General features: G+C 39.5%; 1 protein-coding gene across 1 annotated transcript in view; it reads right to left on the bottom strand.

The window, feature by feature from the left end:
• The window catches only part of xirp2a (xin actin binding repeat containing 2a), a 57,331-nt gene extending 43,362 nt beyond the window's left edge, over positions 1-13,969 (bottom strand). The window contains exon 1 of the mRNA XM_044110332.1: positions 13,766-13,969. Within this exon, the coding sequence (XP_043966267.1) occupies positions 13,766-13,969 (204 nt within the window). The remainder of the gene's footprint in view (positions 1-13,765) is intronic.
• Positions 13,970-18,777: the final 4,808 nt, after the last annotated feature.

Raw genomic sequence — 18,777 nt, 5'->3', positions numbered from 1 at the left:
GAACGAAAGATGAATAAAATGCTTCACATCAAGTCAGACACTGGGGAGGAGAATGTTGACAGAACAGAGCCACAAATACTGCCGAAGGAAAAGTCTTGACTAAAGGTTGCATCATGCATTCAGCACAACCAGCAGGGGATGGGATGAAAACACATCACGAGCTTATTATGTCACAAGACTGCCTGAGAGGCAACTGAGGCAGAAGTCGCAATGACCAGACCAGTAATTTACACAAATATATTCTTCGCTCATATACGAAGACATTTAAATTGTTAAACTTGTGTTTTGTTTGTCATATTTCTGAGGCCTTGTCAAGTCTATCAGAATGCAGCACTTTTGACTGTGTTGTCCTATTTGCTTTGTAGGTAATCCTTTCAGTCTTGATTTGGCTTTGGGGGAGATAAAGCCTTCTAAAGCCCTCTCTCTGTTCTCACCCTGTTTTGTATTCCTACAACAAAAAGCCAGCAGTTACTTTTCCACAATAGCCATTTTTTTCCTCCCTCCCACTTTGTTCCTGGACGGTGCTTCTATTGTGGCCAGGACTGCCTGAAATCTTTACGTGGGCAGTTCAAGCTGTTTCCCGACTTCGGCAAAATTAGAAGTTTGAAAACATAATAAATTGCTTTTAAACGACTTTTTGGATTATGTCAGGGTCTGAATACATTACAGGAAGACACAGGAAAGAGGAGTGAAGGAGAATCTCAAATGACCTTCCATTGAACAATGGATGTAGCTGCTTTGTGGATTAACACAGAATGGGAAATGGAAGAGGAGAAAATGCAAAAAGGAAATTAGTACAGTCTTTGATTCTGTCAATACATTTACCAAATACAATGATAAGAGAAATTAATTTAGGTAGTGTTTTGTGAAATACAATAAAATCCAGTGAAGAATGCCAATGGATTAAATCACAGACAATGTCTACCAAAGGAGGACATTCAGACCAACTGCTGTCAAAAGTCACCCTGAATGCAGACTGCAAGATGCTGGAAAAAACTCTCCAAAAACTCATCCGTCATGTATTCTGAGACAGTCTTCGAAAAAAATGTACCGGTAATCTAAGGCAGAACTGCTCCCTGCAATACAAAAATAAACCAAAATGTACTTTAGATAAGTTATATAAAGGTTTCAAAAATTGCTAAACCAAAATTCTGTTCAAAACAGCAGAGAGAATAATTGCAAAACATACAGTTCCTGTCTGGTGACCTCTACATGTTGTCTAAATTTAACCTCACAGTTCAATGTTTTGAATCATATATTTTCAATTTAGGAAGCCAAATTTTCTCAGCCCGAGTTTAGCAGACATTGCACGTTTTACAAAAACTGACAGGATCTGGTTAATGGTGTGGGCTATGGTGTAGTAGATTTAGTAAAACGTTTCAGCATCTAGGTGATAGATTTCACCCTTTCCTAAAACAAGAGTAGTTGGGCACAGACTGTACTTAAAAACATAGCATTGTAACGTTACGCAGCACTGAATCTGTTGTGGGAGACAGAAATCAATCTATAGTATTTTTCATTTCAGCAGCTGCGTGCGCCTATTTCCTGTTTTCCCTATAAACGCTACCTTGCCGCCGACTTGAAAGCCCCAATAACGGCAGGAGTGAGTCTTTCGGCTCTCCCTCCACAGTAGATAAAGCTTTCTTATTATAACGGGCTCCAATATAATCCATCACATTGACAGGCAAGCTTTATTTATAACAGTCATAAGACTCATCTGTCGAAAAACTTCAGGGTCTCGCAAAACTGAAACTGGGAGCGACATTTAACAATGTCTTACAAAAAAAAAAAAAATAGTCATTTCATTTGTACTTCGTCATATTCCATAATATTAAACACAAAGAGTGGAAGTTCTCGTTGTATTTTATTTCTAAGAGGCTTCTACAGTAAAGGCTGATTAATTATGTGCCATGCTGCACAAATATATAATCAAACATTGTGTGGGTATAAGTTGGTCTAATAAGTTTACAACATGTCTAAATATTGACATTTATATTTAGTATGGATAATTATATATCCAAATTGAGGTTAGCAACATATTTAGCTTTGTATTTAAATAAAAATATGGATTAATATTTAATGTAGATAAATAATTGGGTACAAATTTTATTTAGATTAGTGCTTAATTCAGGTTAATATTATTATACCTAAATATTTAGTTCCAAATTTAGTTTGGCAACATAATAATTAAGTAAAAATATTTAGACAGATATTATATTTAATGTAGATAAATATTTTAGATAATGCTGAACCCTGCTAAATATTTTTTATTTGGAACTGACATGATTAGAAATATATTTCAGGTTTTAAGTCTGTTTTTAGCCCCCATCCCACCTCCACCCAAAAAACTTAATCTTTATTAATATTTTAGAGAAAACGTTCCATTGTTTCTACTTTACCACAGCGCAACACTTTGTGGTAATTAAACACAAAATCTCAGTAAAATACAGTAAATTTGTAGCGTGTCAAAAATGAAAAAGCTCAAGGAATATGAAAAGTTCTTCAGAATTTGAATTCACAAAAAAAAAACAAAAAAAAACTGACATGTTGAATAAGAATAAAATATGTTCCCGCAGCCAGGGAATGTTTTGGTAGTGAAGCTATGTTGATTTAACATTTAATAAAAGTGTATTAAAAAGCAAAAGCGCACACAGCAAGAGTCGGGTTTGGGGAAATAAGACTGTTAGGGATTTTATTGGCAGGAAATTCCTTCAAAAACAAAATTTGCATCAAACAGCTAAAATTTCAATCAGATTCACTGGGTCAACTTCCAGAGCTGAAAGTGCCTTGCTCTGGTACACAATGGGAATATTCAGTCACCACAACTGGGTCCACTTGCGAGTGACAAATCGGACCCAGGTCTTGTGTGCAGGAGATAATTCAAAGCCTGAGAGACGCCCGGGGACTTTGAATTTGAAAGCTGAATGGCAGAAGCTCACAGCTTCAAACCAGCATAAATATTTCACCGAGGCAGGCTGGAGGAGTTCAGCAGTTTAACATAATACTATGAGCAAATTACTATTAGATTTCTGCTAAATGTGTTTACATCACAAACAGCAGCTCAGCATTTGTTCCATCCAAAACGCTGAATGTAAATTAACACCGGAATGAGTTGGAAATACTGCGAGATAACCAAACATGACACAAGCCTTTTTGTAAAAAATAAATAAATAAATAAAATAAAAAATATGCACTCAACCGAATGTGTTTACTATGCGTCTCTGGCAGCGGAGATGTATAATTACAGCACTAAAAGCTCCAGTTCTCCAGGATTTCCATGATTGCCCAGGAAGAAATCTTGCCAACACACCTTCAGGTGAATTTCTAGTAAACAATTTGACAAATGGCACGCTTGACGTAAAATGAAGCACTGCTCTAAAGCAGAAAATTGAAGCATTTTTTGGTTACTTGTGCTCAGCCGTTTCGACGGCTTCGGTTTCATTCTGTATTCCACTGTAAGAGCTAATGAAGCAATGAGACGTTCTGTTCTGGCAACTAAGTTAGAAACAAATTGAAAATATTTTGTTCATTTACATTTGCAGTTAAAATGTATTGAGATATTCCTCTTGTAGTTGTACTAACAGATTCTGCTTTACTTTTGCAGGGCACTACTTGTCTTTTTGTTAAAATGTAGAATATTATAGTACACGTTTACTAGTCGTAGAACATTTACGGAGATGTGAAGAAGACTAATCTCCAAAAGTATTCATTCATTGAGCTCCAGTACATTTGCACAGTAACAGCCTAAACTATTTTTTAAAATTTCGACCATCCTTCCAGAAGTGTATTTATGAGGTCAGACACTGATGTTGGACGAGGAAGCCCAGCTTCTCCACCCTAACTTATCCCAGTGGTGTTCTGTTGAGTTGAGGTCAAGAATCTGCCGGCTAGTTAAGTTCTTCCACAACAAACTCACTAATCCACATTTTTATGGATCTTACTTTTGCTATTTTCACATGCTCAGTTGCTAATTTTTGCGTGGCCGTTCATACTAACTAGCCGCAAAGAGAATTCTGTGTGAAATGCTTACTTTGCCAAAGCGACCCAGAAGAAGAATGTTGACGTCACACAGCAGGGCACTGTTTGCATAATTGATAATTATGTTCATGATTATAACTTTCGGCCATTGTTTATGTCCGACTTCTTCTGGAGTAGAATTATGACCTGGCAGGTCTGAGGTCAATGACAAAAAAGTTGTATAAAATACGAAATGACTCTTTGAAAACAATAGGATATGTATGTGGTACTAATTGTCGAGATTTGGGTCGAGAACTTACCTATGTTGGAACATCAACCTATCAGGACACTTTTGAAAATGTCTTGATATGTGATTCTTTCTACTGGAAGTAGAGGGCCAGGCCTCACTCCTGGAAAGCATCTACCCGATCATGGCCCAGACCTGCCAGACCTACTGTAGTCTCCATCCGTTTTACTGCCAGAGATTATGGTTTTCACTGCAGCTGGTGATGTAAGGCTCTGATGCAGCGACTCAGTCATAAAAACAGACCTCAGTGGCTGCTGTGATTTTATGTAGCTGAGTTGCAGTCGCGGCCTATTGCCTTGATTCTGTTGTAATACCACTAACATTTAGTAGTGCAGAAATTTTACAGCTGGACTCCTCGCACATCCTCTTATGGTACCACTGTGAAGCGACTGAGTGTGACCCGTTCTTTCAAAAATGTTGTGGCTCCTTATGCCTTGGTGCTGGATTCTACACACCTGTGGCCAGAGAAGTTATTAGATCACTTGAATTTAAGGATTTGGATGAGAGTGCTTTAAACAGGTTTAAAAATGTAGTGTATTCAATAATTCATCTCTGCCAGAGACGGCCTCTGTTGACATAGCTTGCTGTGTTCACTTTGTACAAAATGCAGCGACTCCAAGCTTAAATCTCTGATTGTCATTCTTTGCTCTTGTGAATTTCTACCGGGCTCTTCTTCATTTGCCTGGAACAGAAGAAAATCCCCTGATAAAAACGGCATCCTACTTATCTCGCTCTCGTGTTCATATTTAGTCCTGGCTCGCAGCACGGTTCCTCGCGTTGCACCCTGGGCTTTCCTCCCTCCATTATCGGCGGCCTTAATTCAGGCCGGGACCTGACACACATTCGCTCACGCCCAGAGAGAAAACATTAGAGGCAAAACTCTCTGGCCGTTGAAGCGCTTCATGAAGCTAATTATTACTGAAGTATGGGGTGTAATTTGCTAATCACATTTCTGACCTGACTCACCTATTAAAACACAAACTCGTTTTTCACGTTGGTTTTCGTCCCCCACTTGTTCGCTCTGAATCACTTCCCTATCTATCTTCATCTTCATTACCATCTGCCCATCCCTCTTTCTGAACTCTCTTCCACAATTTGGTCTCATGCTCGTTGAATATAAATCACATTTCAGTCTCTTTCATCAGGCTCCTTTCGCTCTAAATGTCCATTGAGCATCACCAGGCACTACTATTTTTACACAGCAGTTCTAAAGTAGCTCGTCCTCCGGCTCTGTTTTCAGCTCCTCCAAATATACACCCGGCCACCGGACTGACATCAGCCGGCATTCCGCGTGCCTCGGTCATATTCAGGGGATTTACGTCTATAATTATGTGAGCGTGTAACACAACCTGATACAGGTGAACGAACTTGCTATTAATGTATAATGAACCGAATGTGAACTGAGCCGCATGCAGAAAAACCTAGTATTTTTGTTCTCCGGGGATGCTGTAAACTCATTAATATCAATCCCTTCCAACTCATTTTTATGAATTTTCAGACCCTCTCCTGAATGATAATTACAGCCAAAAAGTGTCTCCTGCTCTTCAGCGAACCTGAGGCTCGTTGCCTTCCTTCATTCATTAATGGGCTCTTATGATGTTATACAGGTAGGGTGATACTATCAGATAATTACTCTGTCAGCGAACATTCAGCTGGATGCCAAATGCAATTTCAGAATTCATCAGGTATTTTTCCTGGGTTTCTTGGGAACAAGCTCTTATCTGATTTCACTTTCCTTTCTCAGGGTTTAGGACTCTAGCAGGCCACAAACCCAAACTTGGGACAGTGGGGAACCGTCACAGGAGTGGCCGTCAAACAGAAATTACTGTAAGAGTTAATATACAACTCATCCAGGAGGTCACAAGAGAACCAAAAACAACATCTAGAGCACCGCAAGCCTAATTTGTCTCAATTAAAGTCAGGGTTTTATTATTTGATGATGAGACTGGGTAAACATGGTGTCCATGGGGAAAGAAGGCCTGAATCATTTACCAAAAAACATCTCAACGATCCAGAAAACTTGTGGTAAAACAAACTAAATGTAGAACTATCTGGAATGTATGGCTTCAGTAACAATTTTCATGAAATCCAAGCATTTCTCCAGGAGAACATCAATCGTAAAGTCAAATATGGTAGTGGTAGTGTGAATTAAAATAGTTCTGTAAAGGCGATCGGGCCAATGTTTGAATCTAATTTTAAATCTTACTGTACCACATTTTCATGCAATGTCATGTTCAAGTTTTCATCTTCAGCACTAGACATTTTTACTAAAATAGGTATCTGAAGATTCCAACACATAGAAACCAATGCCAAATATTGGTTTATTGTTGCTAGCCAACAGGTGTGGTCTTCCATTGCTGAATCCCAACTTCTACAAGGTTTAATATGTCATACAGCTAAAGCATTCTGTATACCTTAACTCTAAGAAACAGCTATATGAGCTACTGTTGCCTTTCTTCTGATGCTTTTGTATCATTTCCTTCAGTGTTTCTTGGTGCAGCGCCACCATAGACAAGGTGGTAAGCAGGTTGCTCAAAGAGGTCGAATAGTTTGACACAATGCGGTGAGACCAGCTGAAAATTCAACAAATGTTGCTAGTCTGGTGCCCAATTGAACCGAGTCCACCTGACTCTCAAGTGTGAAAACACCTTCAGTCACACAGCATCAAGTTTTCAAAGTTATGGTTCTTGTGCAACGTGGTTTCGTTTTTGGTTTTCCCCCGTGTTGGTTCCCAAATGTTGCAGATGCTCCTTGATGATGTCTATCCATCTGGTGAGGGGTCTCCCACGCAGGCTTTTCCAGCTGGGAGCCGTCGGCTTGAATCAAATGATGGCAGGTTTTGGTTTGTCCAGGAGAACAGAGAGCATTACTGCATCACACATGAGGCGGCGCCACAGGGGCTTATGGAGGGACTGCAAGCGCAAGCGTGGATGTTGTTAGCGATAGTCAAGTCAAGGTAAATAAAAAGTGCTGGTTCAATCCACAACACTGGAGTCAATGTTTACGTTTTCACATATCAGTGCAAAAGAATGGCCTTCCACCTTATTTCCAACAACACTACTTAGATTTTTAAGTAGGCTGTCGACTGGCAGAGATAATCGATGGCATCCCGGTGCCCTCGAAGTTACGCAACGCCACAATGAATGATTGAAACAGTAGGCCTTGAAGTCTTTGGCTCATTCTCGAACACATATGGCCTTGTTATTGTTTGTGTCAAGCTGTGTTAGAGAAGAGACCATCTGAGTCACACAAAAAGTCTGCATATGGAAAAAGGCTTGGAGAAATCCATTCAGCTATGCTAATGGAATATTTTACATTGGAGTGAATATGCACATGCTACCCAGCGCAGTACACACGGAAAACAAGAGCCCATTTTAAAGCTGACAGCAGTGCATACGTTTGTGGCCCTAAGCAAATTGCACGGCGGGTGTAGGCAAATGAGGCTTAGTTCAAATAAGGCAGGGAGTTTCAGATCTGCCTCCTCCTGCCAAACCACATAACAGTACAACTGTTCACATATCAAAAGGAGACGAGCAACAAGTCAGGGTTGCACAGCAGTAAAGCAACGCTGCCAGCTCCATTAGCAGATGTGAAGGTGCAAAACCGAGGCGACAAGGAAGAGTTAATGGAATTTTTACGAGCTCAGTGGACTTTAATGGGGACAGCGGTGTTCTCATCGAGTCTGGATCAATTTCTTGCAGACACATTTCAGGTTTTAGGTTATTTAACATTTAATTGACTTCGTTTGGGTATGCTGCTGCATATTGATCCAACTTTTTTTCTTTTTTTTTTTCATTTAAAGTGAGGGCGGTCCGATTTTTCATCGTTTAACCTGTCATTTAGCACTTTACGGCAAAATCATTAAATGTGGCAAACTGTCATAAGTGCTTTGCTTTAAAAGCGGGGTAAAAAAAAGATAAAGGGTGACATTAAACATTTGCCGCCTTTCGGATCAGGTGCCACTTTTGAAAAACAGTCGGCGCATTGAGAGCGTATTATAAAAGCTCCAACTCTCTTCAACCCTTTCAAATAGCATGAGAGTGAGGTGATGATTCATGTTATGAAAATAAACCGAGGAAGCATTCCAGACCTGTCTGAATTTATGTAGACACCACAGTCAGAGTCAGAAACCAAAGAACACAAGACCTGCTCCCCAAAAAAAGAGAAATCCCACCTCTGTCTTCAAGCATGTGTGTTATCCTGTTACCCAGGTGTGACTCAGATTATCCCATTATATGAAATCCTTTTAGACTCTTTCATGCCATGTTTGAAATTCATCAAGCGCGCCAGCATAAGGCGTCTCACCAATTATGCAAATTAGGAAAACCAGAATGGTTTGCAGATGAAGAATTTTAAGACTCCTTCGGGCTTAAAAATAACTAACTAAATAATCCTAATTAACACAGGTGATTAGTAATTGTTTCACTGTGATACAGACCAGATTGCGGCATATCTATAATCTGCCTTCACATGCAGCTTAAACAAAAAACAGTTTTCCTGAATCACCATCAACTGTTAGGCCAATCTATGCTAGAGTGCCATCCACTGGCTAACAGCAGCCGCTACAACATGAAACCTTGATTGAAAACATAAAAATGCAACAAAATAGTGCTGGAGATATTTGATGAACAGCTAGGAGGCAAATAAGTAAATTAAATGCAAAATGACAATTGCAAAAGAATAGATGAGCTACATAAGCTTTATTAAAGTATAAAGATTTTTTCCTTATTATTTGATATGAAGTCAATCAATTAAAAAATATTAGTCCCTTATCTACTGAAGAATCAATCTGATGTATGTATTATTATTAAAATGCTTTCTTATTGCATAATTTAAAAATAATTTGCATATTTATCATAAAATTTAAAGAAAGGCTTTGTGGCTCACTGTTGAGTATACCAGTGGTAATCTTTGGTTTGGGAGAAGAATTTCTTTAAATTTAAAGAAAAATATTAAATTGAACCACTTTGGATTTTATTGATGTATTAAACACGGTTTAACCATCACAATACAAGTGACAAAAGATGTTTGTATCAGTTAGCTAGCTGTCACTTTAGCATGAAACAACTGGCCTGTAGAAAGGAGCTAGCAGGTGGATTTTCTGGATTTGGTTCTGGATTTTTAAATGATTTCCTCCCCCGTTTGCTAATCCCAGAACCAATCTGGATATTTTTTAAAAAAGTGCTGTTGGAGGAGGTCGCTGAACAAAAATAAAACTCGGCAGGAACTTCCAAAAAAAAACTAGGTGAAACTGCCTCAAGTGACTCCTTTCAATGTGACAAAGCAGAAACATGGCAAACAAACGGAAAAAAATAGCAAGATCATTCAAAATAATAATGAGATAAAAGACTGATTCAGCCTAGTGTCTTGATGAAAACTTTAAAAAGCCATGGTAAGAGTAATTAAATGTCTGCAAAAGATCAGCCCTATTATTTTGCTTCTCTGGTTTATCCTCAGATGTTAAAACAAAACAAGAAAGTAGCAGCTGGTTCGTAACTAGGGAAGAAAATGTTACTGAGATACTAAGAAACTTTATGTCCATTATATAAATGTAACAATTACAGCTAAGATGTGCTGTTCTTCATCTAGTTTTCTACTTCCTTAGCTAGCTGAGCTAGCTATTAGTACTACAGCTAAACTTGCTATAAATTCTTGCTCCAAATGTCACAATTACTGTGACTCATCTTTAGTGTCAGTGTAATCACCCACCACGAAAATAAGGGAATTTTGATCAGCTTGCTTTGCGTGTGATTTAATATTCTTGATGTACGTATTTTTCCTCATGTGTATAGTCCTGGCCAGAAGGTCGGACAGATTCTGGAAAAAAAAACAAAACCCAGAGTCCCTGGAGGAGAAGTCGACTGCCGAGGGAGGGGGGAAAAAAAGTCTGTTCTCTGCACACAAGCGGAGCAGACTGCATCTCTTCACAGGAGAGGCTGTTGGAACCGTCTCCGCCCAGCTCCTCTCACTGAGGATTCTGGCTGTGGCCGAGCCGCCACCTGGGAGTCCATCAGTCATTGTTATGGCCGGCCATCCCTTCCCGCTGCTCTGCTTAAATAAACTGAATGGGGCACAGATGGAAAAATACTGCGCCCCATCAAACGTTAAACTCTGCAAAACAGACTACTTGGAAACAAGGTCAGGCTTTATAACCAGAAGGCTGCAAAGTGTCTGTCAGCTTCTCTCTCTGGGAATATGGAGGATCTGCCCATATGCTCTGCTGACACCATCTACACCTTTTTTTTTTTTTTAAGATGAGGCACATAAATCATTTATGGCAATGCCAGGGTATGGCACGTATTGCAGTGTCATCTGACATTTTGGACAGCAGGACAGCTTGTTATTTATTTATGTTCTAGAGAAAAAAATGAAATATAATTTTAGCTCCTTTGGGTCTTTAACACTTTGAAACATAATAATGGAAAAAGAGATAAGTGGTGTTTTTTGTTTGATTGTTTGCAAATGCTAATAATTCAGACTGCTCTTTCAAAAATGAAAAAGAAATCACAAAATTCAAACAAATTTAAACCTGGACTTTAACTAAACCGCTCATAATGTCAAAGTTAACAGGAAATTTGAAAATATCACTTGATAATTATGTGCTATTGAAAGTTTGGAAGATTAATATCTGAACATCAAGTATAAAGTCTCTACATTGAATTTGTGGTGAAGAGCAGAATTACTGATTCCCCTCATCATGTGAACCTTCCCAGGTCTTGAAACTGCAAATTCGCCACAGACCACCATCATATTTGACTGCATGTATTAAGTCATTTTTTTCTGAAATGTTGCTAGCTTTACAACACATGTAACAGGACGGACACTTTTAAAACTTGAGGCATTCGTCTCTGTGAGTCCAAAGATGTTTTTTTTGTTGTTTTTTTTCCTCAAAAGTTTTAAGGATCTTCAAAAGGTGTAGAAAATGTCAGGCAGACCTTCGTGTTCTTTCTGCTCAGCAGTGCTTTCTGCCTCGGAACCATTGATGTCATTTCCCCACAGTCTATTATTCTTGAGTCATAAACACTGACCTTAACTTAGGTGTAAAAAAAAAATAAGAATGTTGTCCTCTGTGGCGTTTTTTTCGTCTTTTATTTCAGTAGTTTCATGAGTTGTTGAGATAAATGGATAGCTGTTTAGTTTAATCTACTGAACTGAAACGTGTTACACCCTTTTTCCAAATGGTTCTGATCCACGTTTGGACTCTTATGAACTATGACTCAAACCACATAACCACATTTCCTGAGCTGAACGTAGAAAATTACTTAACGTCACTTTAATTTGGAAACAACCCTTCGTAATAAGGCAAAATGACAAATGGGGTTATTTAGTAACATTAATTTATAAAAGCTTTTACCTAATTCTTTAGGTAGTAAATGCTACATTGGTCAGATCTCTGGCTTTACTTTTGTTTTGCTGGGATTTTTCACGGAAACACAACTCAAGTAGAATTTAGATCAATCTCATCCGTTGTTTATCCAAAAAAACACACAAAAAAAACTAATTTGTTCCAAGTAGCAAGAAGACGATGTTCTTCCTTGTGTACAAATCAAAATAATCTGTCATAGAGCTACATCAAAACCCTGATTGTCCAATGAGGCCGATATTAGTCTTAAAAGCTGAACTTCAAAGGAAGCCATCATTATAATAATATTAAACACTGTATTTTAAAAAATCCTTTGATCTGAGGAGCTAAATATGCTTCTGTCCCGACCAACAATAGTGGCTCAGTATTGATGTTTCTTAAACACGTCTACCCGATCGCTGTGAGTCTTTGGGCAGCTGCCCAGAAGCACATTAGCCTGGCCATTGCCTTTCTATGCAATTCTGCTTGATTCTCTAAAGAAAATTCGAAACGCGTGTATGTCTCTTAGCAGGTTTTCTTCCAGGATTCCTCTGCATTATGGTCCATCCATCTTCCAATGAACTTCCAGTGGCCAGATTCTCTGAATTTCAGGGGTCTCGGTTCAACTGAACCGAGCTTGACCAAGAACTGGACCTGCATCCATCACTTTCAGCTCTTTCCTGTCATTCAGTCTGCACTGTTTATGCCTGCGTTCACTATATCCACCTAGTGCACATTTCGCTTTCATGCTAAATCAGAGACTATAATTCATACTTTACAATCACTCCACACATGGCACTTTAATATCGATGTTAACGTCATGGATCACCTTATGCATACACTTTGTTCTCTTTATACTTTACAATCTAGTTTAGTACTATATACCTTTTTTATTTGTAATTTCATGTTTGTTTATTTGCTTACTGCACCATTGTTCTGAGAGTAACATGATTTCAATCTTGTCTATGTCAATAAAATACAAGTTCATCAACTCACACTGAGAAACTGAAAAATATTCCTACAGATATAAATTCTTCTGGTCGTGTAGTCCTGGCATTGTTTGGTTTCTTCCCACCTGTGTCACACCAAGAAAAGCACCGGCGGCGTTGTTTTTTCAAAAATAAAGTTACTTAAAATGACCTATGATACTTAAATTTAGGCAATATGTATATCTCACTTGTTGTACATTGTTTAAACATGTATTCGAAAAAATCTTATTATTTTTGATTATATAGAGGAAACGCTGCTGACAAAGCATGACATTCCTCAGAGCTCACAGCATAGAATTAGACTGAATAGATCTACCCTAATGGATCGGACACAGTCACAAACACGTGATCTAGAAGTTTTTCAGTATCAGGACCCATGCAGATATTAATATCAGACCGGTGTGTCTCTACTTCTCAATGTTTTGTATCCTTTTGCTTCCCCTTTACCACATAAAATCCAAATAAAACACACTGATGCCTGTTTTTGGGATGCGACGAAACTTTCGGGGTGTCAATGCTTTCACCAGGCACGGCATCTGCTCTGATACAGAAGCTTCCAGCGGCAGACCGCACTGCAATTACAGGTTTATTTTTGAAAACCTGCTTAACCATAAAGCACCCATAAATAGGTCTTAAATAACCGGGTGTCGGATGTCTGCAACCCTGTGGATCGCTGCCACCAGTTGCCACTACTAACTGCTCCCGACTACATTCCCCATAATTCCTCGGCTCCTGTGGATTTTTTTTTTTTCATAGTGAGACTTTGGGCAGGATGAGGTAAAACGTTCCAAAACATCTTCACTCGACGGGCTCCGACCACATGAGGAGAAAGAAGTAGGTCATCCTGGCTGATAGTTGGGACATTTTGGTAACAGAGACTCGCAATGGAACGAGTTTGGTTCCAGCACTTCAGATTTTCCTTCTGGAGAAGCCAGCAGGGGCAAAAAAGATATAGGCTTAGAAGATTTTGAAAAGAAATCAAAGCTGCTGATGTGACGAGAAGCAAATGAAACCATCGTCTTCAGTCTTATTTTCTATGCGAGTACAAACCAACTTTTGTGGCCTTGGATAAACTACAAGTTTACACTTTCGATCTCTCTAGTATCCTAGTAAATGTAGGATTTCCAGGAAAAGGAAGTTTTAACCCAAAATTTGAGAGGTATGACTTACAGTTGTGGATGCAGCTGGCTTCTCGAACATCCTCTTAAGGCTGTCCAGCTGAATATCAAACCTCTCCACCCTCTTTGCAGCCTGCAGGTCCTCCCTGAGCACCGGCTCGTCTGATGTCACTACCTGCGGCCCGGCGGGAGCGCAGGAAACGAAGCCCAAGGTCGCGCTCGCCACCTCCTCTCCATTTCCTGATTGAATTTCCATTGTTGTAGGGGAAACTGGACACCTCTCCGCTTTTCCCTGCAGAGTGCTGCTGCGTAAGGTGAAGCAGGAGGAGATGTTGCAGGGACTCCTTCTCCGCAAGAGAGGCTGTTTTTGGGATTGACCAGGCGTTCTGGGAGGCTGTAGGAGGGAGGAGGAGAAAGGAAAAAAACAAGAAGAAGTTTTTTCCCCCCCTCACTCCTGTGCCCTGTAATTACTCATGCACATGAAGGCCTATGTAAGCTCACATGTGGGTTTAGGAAAGCACGTTGAGGTACGAGCAACGGGCCGAAGCGGTGACGACAGGCCAGCTGAGGAAACCCGCTTTAGATTTAGACCTCTTTTGTTAGTTCACTGGAGTTTTTTTAGGGGTAACCGATGTAAAAGGTAAATGGAATTGCAGCGTTTTTGAAGTTATTTTTGATTTCAAAAAAAGCAAACATGCATTAATTCCATTCCCCTTTCAGAAATAAGTGGAACTCAAAGCACAGAGTTCATTAAAATAAATTCTCAATAACGTAAAATTACGTTTTGTAACCTTTTTGTTCGACGGCTGTAGTAAGAAAAGCTAAAATTACGAGAAAGTCAAAACCCTACGGATATAAAGTCATTCGAGAATAAGGTCGAAAAATATTACAAGAATACAGTCACACAAAAGCAAAGTTGAACTAACACAAAAATAAAGTTATGACTTCATTTTCTTTAATACGGCTTGGTGGTGGATGTGGTAGATGACAGCTCAGCTTACAGCGAGAAATAAATGTTGCTATGCACTTCATGCAAAAGTCAAATTATATAGAAGATGCTTTAATAAAACACCACAAGTTAGACGGGGCGATAAACTGAAGCACGTGTTGCCATTTCAGGAAAAGCGAAAGTCTACATTTACGTAGAAACTGTGAGATTAGTTGTGCTCCATGTATCAATCTCAGCAGGATTCTTCTTCCTCACCCGTCCCTTATTAAACAGGAAAGTGTATCAGCGCTGAACAAATCAAGGCGAGGCCCGACACCTTTAATCTCTCCGGCCTGCAGCCTCTCCGTTTCCTCCAGGCGGACCGGCTCTTCACGGAGCGTTTTCCGGTGATGGGGACTCGGCCAGAAGTGAGAAATTAACACATTGACTTGGTTTCCCGCGCGACTCGGAGACAGGGTGTCTCATCCTGTCACGGTCAACGAGTGAATCTGTGCAGATCAGGGCGAGTCTGAATGTAGTGAGTCGCACCGAGAGACAGGCAGGAGGAAGAAGACGGGCGGAAAAATCAAAGAGATATCGGTCCCTTAGGGATGAGACTGGTCGGAACCAGTGGAGTAACTGGGAAATTCGCACTTCAACTTAGATAAAAAAACTATTTTTTTAAATGATTGAAGGGGAAATAAAGAGCGAACCAAAGTATTTGCCCCATAGCGGCCTCTCCATAATCTGACATTTTAATCTCTGTAGAGGAATTCTGAACTGTTTTAATTCTGTCATATTGGGCTGTTATTCATACCAACTCAATAAATTAGAATATTACTGAAAAGCCCATTTATTTCTGGAACTTTATCACTAAATGAAACTCATTATATAGATTAATTACACACAGATGGATGTTTGAAAGCCTTTTTTTTTCCTGTTAATTATGATCATTTTCCACTTGCAGCTAATAAAAAAACATGACATTTAAAATTAGATTGCTACGAGACACCAATAAAAAAAAAAAAGAGTTAATGCAGAATTGTGGGCTTAGTTTATTAATTGCTTTAAGGATGATTTTCAAAAGGTACTTTTAACGAGCCTCATTAGAACACATTCTGATTTATTAATTATTACTGTAGAGCATGGACATCCTGTCTTCAGCCACTAAAACCTTCATTGTGCGCTGATGACATTGTCTTTCCAGAGAGCAGAGGTTTCCTGCCATTTGACCAGATGATTAAGCAGAGGGGCATACCCACAGCATCATACTGCCACCACCATATTTGTCTCTTAGTATGATGGTGTTATTCTCAACGGCGTACGCTAAATTGTAATTTTTGGTCTAGATCATCCAGACTGCGTGTTCGCTTTTTTGGCCAGCATTTGTCGGTTACGGCTTTCACTGTGACTCGTTGGAGTCCCAAATCTTTAGAAATCTTTAGAAAGTTAAACACCGATAGATGTAAATGGTTTTGTTTCTTATGCGATTGTGTCTTTGTGCGATTGCTGTTTGAGATCTTTTAGGTAAATATATAATTTACCAAGAAGATAGGGGGGGAGTTGTTGCTTTTCACAAAGTGCCAGGTTGATTTGAATAGATTTTTCCGCCCTTTTAATAAATAAAATCATAATTTCAAAACTACAATCATGTCAAACGTGCAAGTAAAAAAAGGCAAAAGCAGAAGAAATGTTTTAAAGCTAGCATAATTCACATAGTCTCTCATAGGGTTGGGTAGAATGGAAAGATGAAGCTTTCCAAATCCAATCTTAGGGAATGAGTGGTCATGATATATACCTCTGATAGCAATTTGGAGAAGCTGGAGGACACCATATCACTGCATTCACAGCAGCCAAAGATGCATTATTCAGAGAGGGCCACAGGTTTGTGTCACTTTCAGCTGGATCTTGTTTCCAACGAGGCCACTCGCCTTACTGCAGTGACTCACATACCAAGAAGATGTACATTATGTCCACCCAGGCCTGTTTTTTTGTTTTGTTTTTTTTTATTCCCGACATTTCTTTTTACTCTAGTTATTTATATTCCATCTAGTGAATACGGTAGGCTTGAAGAGGAAAAGTTACTTGTCTATTTAACCAAATTTTTGTACTGCTGCTGTTCAACAGTACAAGATGATCAGCTTAACTTTTATTTATTATTTTGATAATAACTGATAATAACAAGTGTATCAATGACTGGAGTTATACTCTGATTTTATCATTTTATGAGACAATTACATGATAACAGTAAAAAAGACTGTGCAGTCAATAACACAACTTTAGATGCATTTCAGGCACTGCACACACAGAGACGAGTGTGGTGCGTTTTTGTCAAAAGGTACGGGAAAAAATGCAGCATGATATGCAGATTAGCCTACGCAGGCTAATGACTAATTAGCAAGCAGAACTGGCTAGCAGTTAGCTGCATGAGAAACTCCCGCACTTCAATTGTATTGACTGCAACTCTAGCATTTACTAAATATCTTCTTTGTTCAATTGTGAGACGCATTTGACATTGATACATTCATTTACAGAGTGATATTCTCTATTTTTATCTGCCACACACCAGCTCCAAAATAAGTCTGGCTCAGATCTACGGGCTCAATTTAAAGAACCAGAGTGTTTAGCCGCACATAAAAACAGAGATCATCGCACCAGTTGAATAACACCAGAATTAAGACGGAGCTGAAGTTGGCAGCAAAGAAGAAAGTGAGTGAAGAAGACAGGAGAGCAGGGAAAGTAATGCTCTTTGAAATGAAAGCAGGTTGTAGAGGACAGATCTTTATTGAACTTATGCCAAAAGCTTCGTTTAGCTAACATTTGTCAATATTGAGTTGTCAATCGTCTTCCCAATACACTTGGCAGGAATTAAGCTCCTCCAGAGAATCAATACTAAAGGCAGTGCTGCTAAAAAGGACAACTGGATTCCCATTCACCCGGCCCGATTCCTCTACTTACGGTGCTAGCTACATGTCAGCGGATCTGCTGCTCACCGGAAATATCCGCAATTGTTTCCGGATATTTACGCAAATAAGCATTTGAATTTTAATAACTTCAACTCCATTTTCTTTCTAGAAACTCATTTTTGGGAAACACTGAATGAAAGCCAGCAGTTTTCTACAGATTTACATTGCTATTCTTCCTGCCTGTTATAACATTACTTTTACTTAATCAAGTAGCTACGTGCAATGTCTCATTTTTCCAGACTCGGGAGGCTTTTGGGTGCACAATGGTGGAACCAAAGCCCAGTGTTAGTCCATGCTGTGCCGTGAAAGGTTACCTAATTACCTCAGGTGAGGAACTTGAGATTATTGTTCCCTCCTTTACAATCTGGAAATTAATCCTAATGTAACACATAAACAGTGATTCACTCTGTAATGCATGAGCATGACTGAGCTGCACACATAATGAAAGTGTGGCTGTGATGATGCAAGGCAAATAATAATAATACTTGTCTTTGACATTTCATTGCTCTGTGGCAAGAATGAGTTTGATCTGTTCAGCAAAGAACAGTGTAATGTTTGAAGACAGCTGATTGTGCGAAATCTTACTTAGGGAATATCAGAGTTTTCAGATTATTTGTAAAAATAAGGACTGTTGGCATGTTCCAAAACCGCACCGAGGTTTGGCGCTGCAAAGTGCAATACGTCCTAATCACTCTCGAGGCAGACAGAGATGGTGAAGATCCGATTACAGAAACTCCACTCCAGTTACCAAGCATTTTATTTCCTGCCTCAGTTTCATTGGAAAGCAGCAGACCATCTGATAAGTTCCAAGAACTGCGTGGCTCTAGTTCAGCAGTCTGCGGCACCAGAGATACGGCTGGAAGCTTCCAGGACCAGGAATTTTCTAAAGCGGACCTGAACTTGTTTCAAAGTTGAGAGACTTCCCAGAGCGTGAGAGGAAGCCGCAACGTCATCTGAGCCGTTGTAGGCCGGTTGGTGTAATTAGAAGCTTCGCCTGCGGCGCTCTTTAAACGGGTCAGACAGTCGGAGAGCCCATCTGCTGTCCTGACCAGTTCTCAACCTCCTTATCTTCCGCCTCCTCTCCATGGAAGAAACAAGCTCCCAACTCTTAGTCACATTCGCTACAACTGACAGCCAGCTTTTACACTCCGTTATGCTATTTTACATTTG

Source organism: Gambusia affinis, linkage group LG24, assembly GCF_019740435.1.
Source record: "Gambusia affinis linkage group LG24, SWU_Gaff_1.0, whole genome shotgun sequence".
In the NCBI taxonomy this organism is placed as follows: Eukaryota; Metazoa; Chordata; class Actinopteri; order Cyprinodontiformes; family Poeciliidae; genus Gambusia; species Gambusia affinis.
The sequence above is the reverse complement of the archived record's forward strand: the minus strand, read 5'-3'. Positions and strand labels throughout refer to the sequence as shown.